The 15,735-nt window shown below is 38.8% G+C and overlaps 4 protein-coding genes across 12 annotated transcripts in view; 2 read left to right on the top strand and 2 right to left on the bottom strand.

The window, feature by feature from the left end:
• Ir25a (ionotropic receptor 25a) overlaps nt 1–6,808 on the top strand; it is a 38,164-nt gene extending 31,356 nt beyond the window's left edge. Inside the window, exons 3-8 of one of the 4 annotated variants that reach the window (XM_083083388.1) lie at nt 225–1,225; nt 1,635–1,993; nt 2,317–3,111; nt 4,147–4,985; nt 5,170–5,505; nt 5,562–6,808. In XM_083083388.1, coding sequence (XP_082939514.1) covers nt 1,090–1,225; nt 1,635–1,993; nt 2,317–3,111; nt 4,147–4,985; nt 5,170–5,505; nt 5,562–5,907 — 2,811 coding nt within the window. In that variant the 5' untranslated portion in view covers nt 225–1,089 and the 3' untranslated portion in view covers nt 5,908–6,808. Of the gene's footprint in view, nt 1–224; nt 1,295–1,634; nt 1,994–2,288; nt 3,112–4,146; nt 4,986–5,169; nt 5,506–5,561 lie in introns of those variants that run through there. The other 3 variants (XM_083083389.1, XM_083083391.1, XM_083083390.1) reach the window with 3 other exon arrangements.
• Nucleotides 1–7,499, bottom strand: part of P5cs (Delta[1]-pyrroline-5-carboxylate synthase) — a 52,634-nt gene extending 45,135 nt beyond the window's left edge. The window contains exons 1-2 of the mRNA XM_083083393.1: nt 7,429–7,499; nt 3,752–3,861 (exon numbers count right to left, since the gene is read on the bottom strand). Coding sequence (XP_082939519.1) covers nt 3,752–3,829 — 78 coding nt within the window. The 5' untranslated portion in view covers nt 3,830–3,861; nt 7,429–7,499. The remainder of the gene's footprint in view (nt 1–3,751; nt 3,862–7,428) is intronic.
• LOC145962354 (uncharacterized) lies at nt 6,226–11,821 on the bottom strand. 5 transcript variants are annotated; one of them, XM_083083399.1, is made up of 8 exons: nt 11,681–11,821; nt 10,332–10,627; nt 9,813–10,218; nt 9,390–9,698; nt 8,899–9,304; nt 8,136–8,787; nt 7,904–7,985; nt 6,226–7,499 (listed from the first exon to the last, which is right to left on the bottom strand). In XM_083083399.1, the coding sequence occupies exons 3-7, from the start codon at nt 10,140–10,142 to the stop codon at nt 7,922–7,924; spliced, it is 1,761 nt and encodes a 586-aa protein (XP_082939525.1). In that variant the 5' UTR covers nt 10,143–10,218; nt 10,332–10,627; nt 11,681–11,821; the 3' UTR covers nt 6,226–7,499; nt 7,904–7,921. The 5 variants fall into 5 exon arrangements, with proteins under 5 accessions (XP_082939525.1, XP_082939524.1, XP_082939528.1 ...); XM_083083398.1 differs by having other exon boundaries at nt 11,673–11,814; XM_083083402.1 differs by lacking the exon at nt 7,904–7,985 and having other exon boundaries at nt 11,673–11,814.
• LOC145962357 (ELAV-like protein 3) overlaps nt 11,754–15,735 on the top strand; it is a 68,657-nt gene continuing 64,675 nt past the window's right edge. The window contains exon 1 of one of the 2 annotated variants that reach the window (XM_083083411.1): nt 11,754–12,074. The gene's annotated coding sequence lies outside the window, so the exon portion shown is untranslated. Of the gene's footprint in view, nt 12,075–14,673; nt 15,190–15,735 lie in introns of those variants that run through there. The other variant, XM_083083410.1, reaches the window with a different exon arrangement.

Below are 15,735 nucleotides of genomic sequence, written 5' to 3'. Positions count from 1 at the left end.
GTCACTTTTTCACCGCGTGCAAATCATTAACATCATTCTCGATCAATTTGCGTCGAGCAAATACAATTTCCCAACCTGGTTCAACCGTATTAATTCCATCGCTGATAATTTGCGTAAATAAGCATTCAGGATCGAAATCATAATTAATAATACAATACGTTAATTATAATGTGCTCCTTCCTATTAGCACTTCCTATAATAATTGCGTTTTCCTTTTATTACAGCACGCAGCTCGCGCTTGTATATTTTCATTATCAAGATTTCATTCTTTCGCTCTTTCGAGACGATTAATCTAGACATTAAAGAAAATATTTCCTAGAGTTGTAAAACATGCGATGATTTGCGCGGGATTAACTCGTAATTATATCGCTCGCGTGTTCTCGATTCTCGATTCTCGAAACGCGACGCGCTGCAAATCCTAGATATATATCCATCGGATTTTTGTTGAAAGAAGAGATGACAGGTGTGCTGATGGGTTAAGACGATTGATTGGGGTCATCCCCGCGGCAACCGATGGACAAACACAAATAAACCGCAGGACACCTTAGAGCGAAATACCTGCTAACCACTTCGCCAGTAGACAGCTGACCGTGCGATATTCGCTTTGAAGTTTTCGGACCGTGCATGACGAATCTGAGGAAAGATTATTTCGAGGGAAAGCGTCCCGACGATGCCGCGTAATAACGGTCAACGCTACCATCGCTTTCATCCTCGAGTTGTATAACTGGACCGTGAAGGCCGTGTTGCCGACCCAGTGTTCTACTTCCATACGCCTACTTCGAGATCGAACTGACGATTATTAAGCTCGATATAAACGCAGTAACAATTAATCGTGGGGAATTGAGCGCACTTTTCTTGAAGCGACTAACTTAGCGCGTTTTCCCCCTCGATGCGCCTTCGATATCCTTAAACGAAAGAACGTTGACATAAGTGATATACATAACTTCGAGTTTTAATCTTTATCTTAGTGTTGCTGAAAATATCTTCGATGGACCAAGTTGATTATACTTTTATTATATCCTTGGAAACGTCGGTGATTGTTCGACGCTTTTAATTTTCAAGTCGGGGAAGCTTGATCGCTCATTGATCATGCTTTTTGATCGTTGCGTCGCGAAGACTTGTATGATGTTGTACGTTATATCGGTGATTTTTATGGTCCACGGAGAGGATGCATCGAGCGGAGGCGATAAACAGAGACCGACGCGATCAAGACCGGTGAATCTCTGTAGGTTTCCACCCCGTAGAAATTTTTGATTGGAATATTTCTTGCGTAACGCGATAACAATTTCTGACGGTAACAATATTTATGATCGATGCGATATCATGACGTATTGTTATTAACGGCTACATTAATCATCACGTAGAGAAAAAAGTCACATCCATTAGTACGTAACAAGCATGTACAGAGAGCTTCCATTTGCGAAAATGGAAACAGCTTTTTAAACTGTTTCATTAAGTTTTTCAAATGACTCGCGATAACTGCTTTTGTCTCATAGCGTGATTCTAACTTTTCATTAACAAGCTATTTAAGATAGTATCCTAAGGGTGTTACATCTTAAGATTAATCGCCTGACTCGATTTTATCCTTTTTCTTTTTTTCGCATGCCATGTCGGGGTGCTTTTTCCCCAATTAGTTATAATTAATGGCCTGAAGAACGAGGCGGCCAACGTGAGCGTGACCGCTGCCTTGAAGGCTCTGAGGGAGAAATATCCGGATCATCTAGGCACTGTATGGTCCGTGCAAATCAACGAAAGCGATTCGGGCGAGAGTCTCGATACTATATGTGACGTCTGGGGCTCGGCCGTCGGGAGAGGCGGCTCCACCGTCCCAGATCTGGTCCTGGACGTGACGACAATCGGCCCGGGCGCCGAAGCATCGAGTTCGTTCACCGCGTCCATGGGAATCCCGACCTTATCCGCAGAATACGGTCAGGAAGGCGATATCCGCTACTGGCGAGATCTGGACCTTGATCAGAAAAATTACTTGATCCAGGTACCAGAATGCGTTTAGTTGCACACATGGAAAAATCTGCTAACAGAGAACAGAACATTACATGTCCATTGATATATTTAAAGCGAGTTCAGATGTGTCTAATACTAATATATTCCGGTCTGTGCTTTGTCAGTTATAGTTTTATGTATCTTGCTTTAAACAATTTAGAAATATATATAACCATTTATTTATTAAAGTCCAGTTCAAGAAGATCCGATTTAGTTTAAAGTCGGTAAAGTCTCTTCTGGTTGTTTAGAAGAAAATTCTTCAGATATATTTTAGATATCTTTTTTAGTTTCGTGTCGCTTGAAATTTCACTTCAGGTAATGACACCGGGCGATCTCGCGCCCGAGATAATTCGACAGCTGGCGATCCAGATGAACATCACTAATGCCGGCATTCTCTTCGATAAGAATTTCATTATGAATCACAAGTATAAGAGTTTGTTGTTAAACGTGCCGACCAGACACGTCATCAACGATCTGCATAATTCGATCGAATTAATTAAAGAGCAATTAATGAGATTGCGAGATTTGGATGTAGTCAATTACTTTCTATTGGGCGACGAGAAATCCATCGATATGGTATTGGATATCGCGGAATCGTTGAGCTTCACCGGACGGAAGTACGGCTGGTTCGTTTTGACTTTGAATGACGAATTATGGCCGAGCTGCCAATGTGAAAATATCACCCTGTTATTCATCAAGCCGCAATCGCCGACGGTGGGCAATCAAAGCGAGGCAGAGTCCGTCGTAAGGACGATACTCCCGAAAACGTTCATCACATCCGCTTTTTATTACGATTTGACCTTGTTGGGAGTTCGTGCGATGAAGTCGGCTTTGGATAACGGCGACTGGCCCTTGGAACCCCATCAAATCAATTGCAACATCTACAACGAGACCAACACGCCGACGAGGGGCCTGGACTTTTTGGCTAAATTGATGGCGACCTCGAAGAATATGACGCCGACGTACGCCGGTATTCATTGGGGTAGAAAAAATGGAGAACACGGCGCGGACTTTAAGATGGTCATGTACCTGGTGAACATGGAGCGAGAAAAGATCACGTCGAAGATACAAAGCGGAGAATGGCAGGCGGGCATAGATACGGCCGTGCAAGTAGGTCCAAGTTGCTTGAGACGTAGCGTACATGTGTGTTAATCGAATGATTTATTAATATTTTCCATTTATTTTTTTTACTTTTTAATCGATTTGTCGATATTAAACGAACGAGGGGATTACGTTTGCACACGATATATTCTAAGAAATTTTTTTCCGGTTGAAAAATACGAAGATGTTTTCAATATCGCGTGTGACCTTTTCGATTTTTCTTCCATTTCTCTCGAGTGCCATATCCAAGGATTATTGATCACTCTTGACCATCGTGGTTGACCAAGCGGCATTTATGCGATCGATCGTTCATATTTTTTTGTCCGCATTGTACTATCCTTTTCCATGTTCCATGAATATGTTCAGAAATAATTCGCAAAAAAAGCAATTTGGTCGTCGTATTGAAGGAATTGCATTAAAATGATATTGTAGTGCATTTTGACTTTTATATCTAACGTTTGCTCATTTGCGAAGAATATTCAACCTGCACTATAGTATAGCGTAATATATCTAACATTTATAAATTAAAAAAGATACAGAAATGCTCAAGTAAAAAACTAGCATGTGTTTTGAATTATTGCTCTTCTCAAAGAGACTGTTTGTTAATAAATGCAAACGCAATAATATTCATTAAATGAGATACACTTACATTGGAGGGAAAAAAAGGGATATTTTTCGACGTAAGCTCTTCCTTTATTAATACCATACCACGTATCTGCCTCACCATCGCTCTCGTCTAATGACGATCGCTTATCTGCCCTGGAAAAAGTTCAAGGTGGTCAGAGAATGGATAGTCACATGCACTTATATTTATTCACATATCGCGTCACGAAAGCGCACGAGTTCGCACTCCCTTCTCTCTTCGCCCTTATTTGCGTATTTAGTTTTACTCGCTTCGCACCACCTTCTCTTCACACATCGGCGCCGGCGCCGACTCGATACAACACTGTCCACCCTGCGTGTAATCCAACATTATCGTCGATTGTCCACGCATAATATCAAAAGAACAAGAGAGAACTTACAACTCTTGCGATTTTCCAAAAGATCACCAACGAGGACATCATGAACAACAGCGCGGTGACAAACTACAGGGTGGTTACCATTCAGCACTCGCCTTTCATGATGTACGACAACGAGACTAAACAATGGTACGGTTTCTGCATCGACCTGCTGGATGCGATCCGCGAGACCGTGCCATTTGAATACGAGGTGCGCGAGATGGAGGATGGACAGTATGGGGCGCTGAACGAAAACGGCAGTTGGAACGGTATAATAAGGGAGCTGGTAGACAAGCGGGCCGATATCGGTCTAGGCTCGATATGGGTGATGGCAGAGCGAGAGAAGGTCGTGGATTTCACCGTGCCCTATTACGATCTAGTCGGTCTGACGATCATGATGCAGAAGACGAAGACAACGACGTCGCTCTTCAAGTTTCTCACCGTACTGGAGAGGGACGTTTGGCTCTGCATATTGGCGGCTTACTTCTTTACCAGCTTCCTCATGTGGACGTTTGACCGCTGGTCGCCCTACAGCTATCAGAACAATCGCGAGAAGTACAAAGACGATGACGAGAAGAGGGAGTTCAATCTCAGGGAGTGCTTCTGGTTTTGCATGACTTCTCTGACTCCTCAAGGTGGCGGCGAGGCGCCGAAAAATTTATCCGGCAGGTTGGTGGCGGCCACATGGTGGCTCTTTGGATTCATCATCATCGCATCCTACACAGCAAACCTGGCGGCTTTCCTCACAGTGTCCAGACTGGAAATACCTATCGAGACCTTGGAGGATCTTAGCAAACAGTACAAAATACAGTACGCGCCTATATTAAATTCCCCGGCGTACGTCTATTTTGAGAGGATGGCGAATATCGAGTCTCGCTTTTATGAGTAAGTAATCTTTTCTCTTCTTCTTCCCATCAATTTTTCTCTTCTTCTTCCCGTCATCTTTTCTCTTCTTCTTCCTATCATCTTTTCTCTTCTTCTTTCCGTCATCTTTTCTCTTCTTCTTCCCATCAGCTTCATGTGCGCGAGAAATTCTTTGTCAAGTTAAACTTATTCCAATTTTTTGCAGTATTTGGAAAGATATGAGCCTGAATGATAGCTTATCGGATGTGGAAAGGGCGAAACTCGCTGTCTGGGATTATCCTGTTAGCGACAAGTATACAAAAATGTTTCAAGCCATGAAAGAGGCTGGCTTTCCAAACACAATCGACGACGCTTTAAAACGAATTCGACGTCAGGGTCAGTATGCGAATAATGAATTCGCTTTCATCGGAGATGCCTCGACCATCAAATATCTCGTCCTGACAAATTGCGATCTGACTCAAGTCGGGGAAGAATTTTCGAGAAAACCGTACGCCATCGCTGTCCAACAAGGATCACCATTGAAGGATCAATTTAATAACGCGTACGTATGGAAACATATTTATATATATTCTTTATGAAGAAGAATCTTTTTTGCAGAATCCTCATATTATTGAACAAGAGAAGATTGGAAAAGTTGAAAGACAAATGGTGGAAGTATAATCCTATGCGGAAAAATTGCGATTTAGAAAATGATCAGAGCGATGGTATCAGTATTCATAATATTGGCGGAGTATTCCTCGTAATTTTCGTGGGCATTGTCTTTGCTTGTCTCACGCTAGCATTCGAGTATTGGTATTATCGTTACCGTGCGAAAGTTAGCGACATACGTAACGATACATCTCCCAAAACTAACATAACAAAAGCAATCAAACCAATAAGATTCAATTTACATCCTGCTCCCACACATGGATTTAAATCAATGCAATTTAGATCAAGATTTTAAGTTCCGTGTTATTCGGGAGATATATATAAAATATAGAAAATAAATTATCGCACAAATATAAAATTATTTTTAGACAATATGCTAATTTTCTATAAGATTTTCAAGATGTTTTTTAGATTTATGAATCTTCATATTGATGTGACAGTGAAGCGGTTATTGTAATATATGGTAACTTTATAGATCAATTTGCATGCTCTTAGCATATATCGTACTTGTGACATGTTTGTGACTTTAGATAATTTGTCCTGATAAAAGGAGAGGATATAATTCTCGGATTTTTTGGATGAATAAATGTGTGAAGAGATGGAAGATTCAAAATTATGTATAATGTTCGCAATGCCTTTAATTTGTCCTTTTCATACATTATTTCGCGCAAATATATTTTTGTTCGTTCCACTTTTTTATTTGCATTTTCTTTTACAGCATTTCCTGAAGACAAAGAGTCAGTTATAAGTGTTGACACATTCCATGCATTGACATCTTTCAACATTCGATTCTTGCACATTCTCCTTAAATCATCTCTCTCAAAGACAAAGTCAATTATACACGCTATACATTTCCTTTGGACACATTAACATCTTTCAACATTCCTTTCTAAGGCATTTGCATACTAGTAACATTTCTTGTATTTTTTTTTCTTTTTCTTGCGTACCTCTTTCATGAGGTAAGCATGTGTTTTCAAATTACACGTTTTTTTTTTTACATGTACATTCTCAGTTATTCGATTTTCTTAGGGTGAGCACAGGGAAAGCACTGGATACAAGGAAATGTGGAAGATGGGAGAGGGAAAAGAGGATAGAGGGAAGGATTAATCTTCTAGGGAGTTAAATTATAATTAGGAGAATACGAGATTAAGAAGATAATCCGTTAATAATTACGAAAAAACAACAAGAAAATAGAACAGCACTTTAATTAAATACCCGATTTGCAACGTGCAGCATTTAAAATAAGTACTCAACTATCCTTTCAAATTTGTCTCCAATTCTCAATTTTAATACCCATTATTTTTTCCTTTTTTTCAATAAAAATTGAATAAGTATACTCTTAGCCTGCACGTTAGACGAACGTTAGAAACAAAATTGCTTGCTACAATTTTCTAAAAAAACCCAGCTTACTAAGTTCTCTCCTCAAAAATCACAAAGTAATCAACAATCTACAACTTAAATCACGTAGCTATTCATAGTCTTCAACGTTTTTACAACGTGAGACATTATGTGAAACATTGTGTATACACTTCTTTTTTTTCTCATTCCTTTTTACTCATCTCACAAAGAGGGTTAATAATAACTATCTAAATGAATAATTAATATCCTCGCGTTTCGTTTTGTATTCGATTGCATGTTGCTTATTACGAGTGACGATGGGGTTTACTCGTGCCTTCTTGGATACATGCATAACAAATTCCACATGCCAAGAGGACCCCCATTGACGCACCTATCATTCGCTTCTTTATTTTGCGAAAAAAAAGTATATATAGCTAAACCTCAAATCTCCGTCATATAGAATTATTTAGCAGCTTACATTATCCAGTTCACAAGGTCAAAGGACGCAAAGTCGTCAGTGGCTGGCACCCAAAGCTGCTACTGTGCCTTCTATCAGAAAAAAGATATCATGTATAATTAGAGTACATACAATTATTGTGTGACAAAACTAAATTGTGTCTGTAAAAGTTTTATCCAAACTATCGATATATCTTCGAATTGCAATTGAATTCAGGACAATTACTAAGTAGCAAAATCTCTGTTGTAACTCTTTGCATATTTTTTTTAACATGCGTGAGTCCTGTTCTAAAGAAAAATTGATCTCATGTTTTTTGAAGGATCAAAACTCATTCAAATATTTTCCAATGAAAATGTTGTACATATTGCATAGTTGTATGGTTATATTAAATTAATTTAGTCTATTGAAATTTTCTAGAATAATCACATATATATCAATATTTATCTTTCGCACTAGAAATATAAGTTGTCTATAATCAATTTTTTTTTGTTATTACCCAATTGAATTGTAACGATTATGTATTGTATTGCAAATCTCGTATGGCAATTCCAGTTTGGCAATTTGGTCGACTCCACTCACTTAATAATAATAAAAAAAAAAAACAATTAATTAATTTGTAAAACTGCTTCATCAGTATTTGCAAATACGACGTTATGTTATAATTTTTATGTAACTGAGGTATTTGTGCAATGCATATATGACATATATTTTATAACGATATTCATTACCTTTTTCTATCATTGTGCAGAGGTATACTTGATTGTACCCAGTTAAGTTGAGGCCATTCCGAATCAAAGGAATCTTTTTCGATATTTTCTTGTTCGAGTATAGCAGCATCTTCAGCTCCGATCGGGGAATAGCGAAAATGATCCTGTTCGGAAAGGATGCGACGTTTGACCGGAGATCGTATGGGCTCGGTTTGGACGCCTTTGTCGCATTGACGCACTCGAAATTTCAACGTTAAATTCGTAGACACGGGCGGCATCACCGCATCGCTCTCCCGGTACTCCATATAAGGGCTTTCTCCGCCAGGAAGATACAACAAGTTTCCTGATTCGGATCTGCGATAGGCAACTCGTTCTACTGTGTTGTTTACGGGAAACGTTGTTCCATCTGCCCAGTGACCATCGTCCTTTATCGGACGAAAGTGAGTACGCATGGAAGTCAATAAATCTTCATCTGGTTCGGGAAGGCTGTTTACCTTCAAACTCGAACGAGACTGTTTGCAAGTTCCAATTGGAGTTTTACATGATGCTATTGGAAAGAAGCAACTACCAGTCTGAGGATTGTGACAATACAAGCCTGTAGCTAAGTTGCTATCGATTCCTCTCCAGCACCAGGGTCCATCCGTAACCGAATCTGACCAATTTATATTGTATTCTGTAATGATACATTAATACATAAGAATCTTTAATAAAAAAACAATCTATATAAAATTTTTTAATAGTATTATTCATAAATTATATGTCGTCACATATATTTTTGTTTGACCTGTTGTATTTTTATTGCTGTATTCATCTGCATTATCTTCAATGCTGATTAGATCTATATCCCAGGGGATAAGCGGTGATTCATCAACAATTGAGTCTTGATTTGGTGTGTCAGTAGCATAATCGTTATTTGAAATAGGTAAAGTAAAGATTGTCTTGGTAGTGTCTGTTGGCCATAGAGGTCCAGAAGGAATGGAAAGTGTTGGAGCTGCCCATATTGAAGCTGTGTCCTGCGCATTGCCTGGTACTGAATTCCAAAGTGCCTCCAAGTTTTCATTAAACTTTGCCTTTAACTGCGCTAATCTTAATTGATCGAGTTCCAATTCGCGTTCTTTTTCCCTTTCCCGTTCCATTGATTTAACGAATCCGAAGCTTTCTTTATCCTCTGATCTTTGTGATTCAATGCTCTAAAAAAGGAAAAAAAGAAAATAATAATTTACCATACTGATAATTATATAAAATGCCAAACAAATAGAGAAGTGTTATACTTACAATAGACATTTTAGTTTTTTTATTATAAGCGCTGTTATTTTTATTATTATGCAAATTAATTCCGTTGTCTTTATTATTGTTGCTGTTGGCAAAATTTTTGAGAGAAAATTTTTTGATGGATACAGATTCCAAGGATGGGAATGCTGCGTAGTATCTAAGAGCTCTATCACGAGGTGTGAGTGCTTCTAAATTCGTTTTGGGTTCATCACTGGATTTCTTAGATTCTTCTTTTTCATCATGCGAACTTCCTCCTTCCAATTCTTTTAATTTTATACACAATTCATCAACCAGTGTTTCCACTCCGTATTTCTATACATAGGAGAAATGTTATTTTTACATATAATTATCATATAACGTATCAATTTAAGAAACAGAAATTAAAGATTTTATATATTCTTAATAAAAATTATATTTTAAACTCACGTCATCAGCGGCACTTGTCAGACATTGCACAACAGCTCGTCGTTGCTCCCTGTCACCATGTGTTGGCAGCTTTGCTTTAGATCGGGCACGTATGCGACGTCCTGTGCCTCTACCTAGCTCAATTGCCTCTTCTGGAGGACTTAGGGCCGAGTCGGGGCGGCGCAATAGGCTGAGCACAAATCGCGAGTACGCAACAGGGTCAATCCCTAATGCGTCCAGGCGTGCTTCGAGCCACTGGCGCAACTCCTCCTCGGCCCGCGAACCAAAGACTTCACCTCCTCCTCCAGGGGACGCCGCTATCCCGATCAAATGCAATGCCGGATTCCTCATTCCCTCTTAATAAATCTCCTCCTAGACCCAGAAACTCTAACCAACTCCACTACCTCCAGGGTGATCATCTTCTCTCCTACAACAAATTACAATCATGATTCGTGGATTACATTCATTTTATAACGTCAACATTTCAACGAAGAGCCACTAAAATCAACAACCCTTTAAAATCTATATAAATTCACTCACGTATATACAGTAAGATATTTTATTATTGTCCTTTAATTTTTCAATTTTACAGAATCCACCACCACAACGCTTGGACTTATCAAACGGGCTTATCAAACGTTTTTCTTCGCTTCTTGTTTTAAATTTCTCACATTAAATTTCTTAATTGCCCGGAAATATTATTAGCGTTTCTTAGAGTTTGTTACGTTGTTTAAAAATTATTTAGTTCTTGTGCATGGGTGGTGGATATATCATTAAAGTGAGGCTGGCAGGTCTTAGTGAAGGATAACAAGTATAGTCTCCTTCCCATTTTGACACTGAAAGTTAACAAATAAAAATGATATAAATAATCGCTTTGCTACCACAAACATATATCGTTTCATTTATAATTAACATTTTTTGGTATTATATACAAAATATAAATAATATTATCTTATTCATTGTTTTATATTTTCCTAGAACTTCTTGGCTAGTATTGTTATACTTTTCATAAGAACAATTATTCTATGGCTCGACAATTTGTTATACGATTGCAATGAAATTAAATTATAATTATAGATAAGCGCAAATTACAAATATCCCTAGAAGTTTATTTATATATGCATATTAAATCATTATCAATACTGCTGTAAAAATTTCCGCGATATATTCTATGTGAAATATCCTACTTTATAATATTTAACATATTAATACTTGTTGGTAACCGTTTAAAGAAATACGTCAGCTGCCACATATATATAGACAACATTCTATACATCACAGTGTACAGAATAATAAATTTTGCCAACGTGCACCGCGAGAAGGCGGAGAAACAAAGACCAAGGTCCAGAAGTCATGCAGCGCATATGCAAATAGAATCGCGACGTTACACATGTTCGAGACCATTGTGACTGTTGTCAAAGAGACGTGCTATCTATCTATAGATATGCAGACGTGTGCAACAAAACGCAATATATACATCGATCTCTTCGGAGTTATCTCGCCATGAGGATTGCGAATGCACAACGCGCAGAGAGAGAGAGGGAGAGAGAGGGAGAGAGAGCGAGCGAGCGAACGAGAGAAAGAGAGAACGAACGAGCGCGGATTTAGGCGAGCGACGCAATTACGTATCCGCGCGTGCGAGTTGTTGGCAAAGGGACGGATATATGTAATGCAAATAACCTTGCCGATTGCGCTATAGTTTTGCCTGAGTCATACCTCTTGCCCGGAACGCATGAGCCTGTGCGCGATGTGACGACGTTACGAAACGCGACATTACGCGATCGCTCGCAACCGGGAATCGCGACGGGAATCGCGCTAATGCACAAATCCGAACACGCGTGTCCATCGTGATAGCAAGAAATGCAAAATTCTTAAACGTACCTGCATACCTCGAGAGATGATTTTCACCCCGGCCTCTCTTCTACACACCCCACTCAGTAAAAAACATGGCGAGCTACTGGAGTCTTCGCGAGCCTCCGCGCGGCGTCGCTAGTGCGATCAACGCCAACTTCGCGCCGGTAACGGCTGTCGTGGAGCGCATGCGCGCGTCGCGGCGCACTTGGCGTCATCGGCGGGACGATCGGAGTTTCGAAGGCGAACAGAGAGGTGAAATTACCGCGAAATATAATAATTCTGAGGAAGCGTGTAAGATTCTGTTTTAAAATAGTGTTTTCCCGGAAACGCGCGCGCGTTGAAGTGACGGACTTTGTGTGTGTGTGTGTGTGTGTGCTTTTGGCCATGCTGTTTCATCGTTTCGAGTGAGGCGCGATGTGCTGGAATTCGGTAAGTAAAGTACACATATTGGAATTCTTTTTTTAATAAAATGCGTATGTATATATATCGCGCTATTTTTCGGATATAAAATATCAATGAAAAAACGGTAGCGATAGATTTATGGAATATAATATTAGCATATTTTCTCTTTACGATTGTTGGACGCGCAACTGCCTTTAATATGTTTTTAGGCAATAATCAAATAATACTAAACGCACTTCATATCGAAAGAATACGCTATTAAAAATGGCGCGTTATCAATCAAAAGTTTATTGAATTTTAATTTTATATTTATAAAATATTTCTGATTGACTTTTGATTTTTTATGACTGAATGACTTATTTTATAAAAGTTTATTACCATTTGTTATAATTTTTTAGAAAGAGAGAGAGAGAGAGAGATATGCATGTGATATTGAAAGACTACATTAGATGGCAGCACGTAACTGTTTAACTTGTTTGCGATGCATAAAAAAAAATGCATCGATTTCTTTCTCTTGATAAATATACATACACACAATATTATGTACGCGCGCAAATAATATTATATATAATTAATATTATTAAATAATATATATATATATATATATGTATATATATTTATATATTGATATATTGATATATGAATATATCTTATATGTATATGTCTCAATAAGTATATGTACATGACTTGCGAGTGAATACATACATATATGACGTATGTATACATTATACATGAATATATAGGCTGCTTTTCGCTCAACATAATATAAAAATGTTAACACAATATACAAAATTAAAGATATTTTTTAAAAATGTTTAATAAAAAAGTGAAGATATTTTTTTAAAGGTTGAATATTATAATATTAGATTCCATAAGGAATTTAAAAATATTGTAAAACAATAAATTATATAATAAGTTTTCTCACTATATACTCTCTAAAAGTGAATCAGTGTATTATCACTGTAATCAGTAGTTTCAGTAGTTTCAGTAGCATCAGTAGTTTCTACTACTTTCACTAGAGTGAATCAGTGTATTATCACTGAAAAACAGTAAATACTCACTGATTACAAACAGTTATAAGTACAGCACTGATTACAGTGATAATACACTGATTTACTTTTAGAGAGTAGATGAATTTAAATTTCCATATAAGTAGCCTTGCTTATTTCCATATAAGTGCCTTTATTTTATTAATAGAATAGAATAAAACGCGACGGTATAATAAGGTTATAAAAGAAAGAATGATTATTTTATATATAGTGGGATTGATTATAGTTTCCGAGTCTAAGAAAATATCTATCAAGAGGGGAGCTGATCATGCAGTCAATCGCGACATTCAGAAAAATTGTGTCCGACTCTTTTTTCTCTCAATGGATATCTGTCGTTTTTTATCTATTTTATTCCTTTTTTTCTATCTTGAAATTTCCTTCTTTTTCTTATTTTTTTAGTATTATATTTTGGGCAAAATGTAGAAAATACCATCAATTTCTTTCGTTTTATCTACGTGAAATTAAATTTATTTCCAATCATTAATATAAAGAGAACATAATCAAAAATAGGAAATAATGAAAAGATTTTTTAGATTTCATTAATTATCTTTCACATTTAACTCGGATCGATATGAGTTTTAAGGCAGTTATCTCATATTTATTTTTAATGCAAAGAAGTATAACAAAATAGGAATGTACTGCTTACAACGTTTTTTTTTAATTGGCATTAAGAATAAAATAACAAATGAAAAGTAAGTATAAAGATATATAAGACGACGAAAAGACGAACGCGAATAATTAGCAATCCCGATATAAGATTTTTCGCAGAAGCAATAAAACGCTTAATCTTGTAAGAAAAAGCAAAAAATGTGAGGGAAGCTCAGTCGCCGGTTCTTGGCAACGTTCCCGCGTATACGGCAGATAAAAGAAAGGGTGAAAAAGAAAGAGTCGACGCTTGTATAATCTGGTATCGAGGCGTAGATAAAAGCCCGGATTAAAATCCGGAATTAAATCATTTCGGCCCCGGCGAATCCCGATATTAATTCACTGGCGCGCGTACACGTCGACTCCGTTGCACAGATCTGTCCCTCCTGCCTCTCCGCATTTTCATCCCGATCGTCACTCGGTTCTCCCTTCGCCCGGGTTCGCGGAGGTTAGTCGCTTCTCCTGGGAAACCGTCCGAGAGCTGCGCTGTAGCGACAGGGTGCACGGGGGTTGCAACCCCGCGCATAGTAGACGAGGGACGAGGAGGGGGCGGCGGGATGACACGGCGGTAGTAAGGGTCGTTTTGTTGCTGCGCAACCGACACGACGCAGACATCAGCCGCTATATACCTGGTTCAACGACCACCGCCCTGCTCTCGTCCAACCCTGAAGTACCCAGCCCAGTTCGAGGGGGATGCACGGGGCGGTACGGAAGGGAGGAAAACGCACTCCTGGCGGCAAGAACGCGAGACCGGGGGCGGCAATCGAGGAAAGGGAGGAGAAGGAAGGAGAAAGGGGACGAGCGGTGGTGGTTGTTGGCAAAAGAAGAGGGTTACCGTGAGCAGGGTGGGAAGGGGGATTGAGAAGGGGGATCGTAGATGGGGGTCTCGCGAGCCCGCTGGAGCGGCCCACGGGCCAGTTCCGTCTCGAGCCCAGGGGTAGAAGAGCTACTGGCCGCTTGTCTGCTCCCTTCTTTCGCTATAGTTTCATTTCTTTCCGTTTTAGTTCCTCTTCAGTTCCGATTGATTGACATATACACGTATAATATATAATCGCAAATTCGGCACACATATACACGTACACACATATCCGGAAACATACACGCACACACCGTCGTTACGCAGGGACCCGCTCTCTCACGCACAACGTACCCACGTATCACACACACATACACACACATACCCATGTACACACGCACACGGTAAATTCGTTTGTTCGTTGTTCGTGGTTGAATTCGCAAGCACGATTAGTATACCGACCTTCCCGTCGTTGTCGTCGTTATAAATGCACGGACACACCCGCGTCCAGTATCCGGAGTATCCTTAGGTCCGTATCCGGCCAGGTGTAACGGGCCATCGCGTAGTACCTGCGTCTTCTGTCCATCCAATGCGCGCGTGCATCGAGCGCGGGTTCGTTGAGTTTTAGGAAACGTAATTCGCATTCTCTCAGGTATGTGCAATCGCTGTCAATCGGGCATTGACGGAACATCGCGACCGTTTCCGAAAAGCATCCGGAGCGTACGATCGATCGCCACGTGTGTGATTGATAAAAACCTGAATCGAGGTGTCTTCATAGAATCAATTTTGTGCCTTGCTTTTTCTTCCTGAGGAACATTTCTTATGTTAAAGCAGTTTTAAGTTCGAACAATTTTTTTTAAATTGAAAAATTACTAGTTAGAAATTGTCACCGTAAAATTTTTTTGTTCTATTTTGAAGTACGAATAAATTATCTGATACGAAAATAATGATAAAATATAAAGTATTATATAATGACGTGAAATTGTGTTGAAATTTTACAAGTTTGTAATGTAATGTCTAACAAGGTTCAAAATTGTGTGGCGATTATTTATTACAATATATGTAATTATATTACAATTTTTTGTAAAGTATTCTAGATGCAATTCGGAAATGGTATCGATAACAGCATGCTTTTTAATGTTTTATTTAATATGCATAACAATATCGTATTTATCTTTGAACGTAGAAATAAAGAGTA

The sequence above is a fragment of the Camponotus vicinus genome, unplaced genomic scaffold, assembly GCF_025532165.1.
Source record: "Camponotus vicinus isolate PSW18456_S1 unplaced genomic scaffold, iyCamVici1.0 SCAF_11, whole genome shotgun sequence".
Lineage (NCBI taxonomy): Eukaryota > Metazoa > Arthropoda > Insecta > Hymenoptera > Formicidae > Camponotus > Camponotus vicinus.
This window is presented reverse-complemented; position numbering and strand designations above follow the sequence as displayed.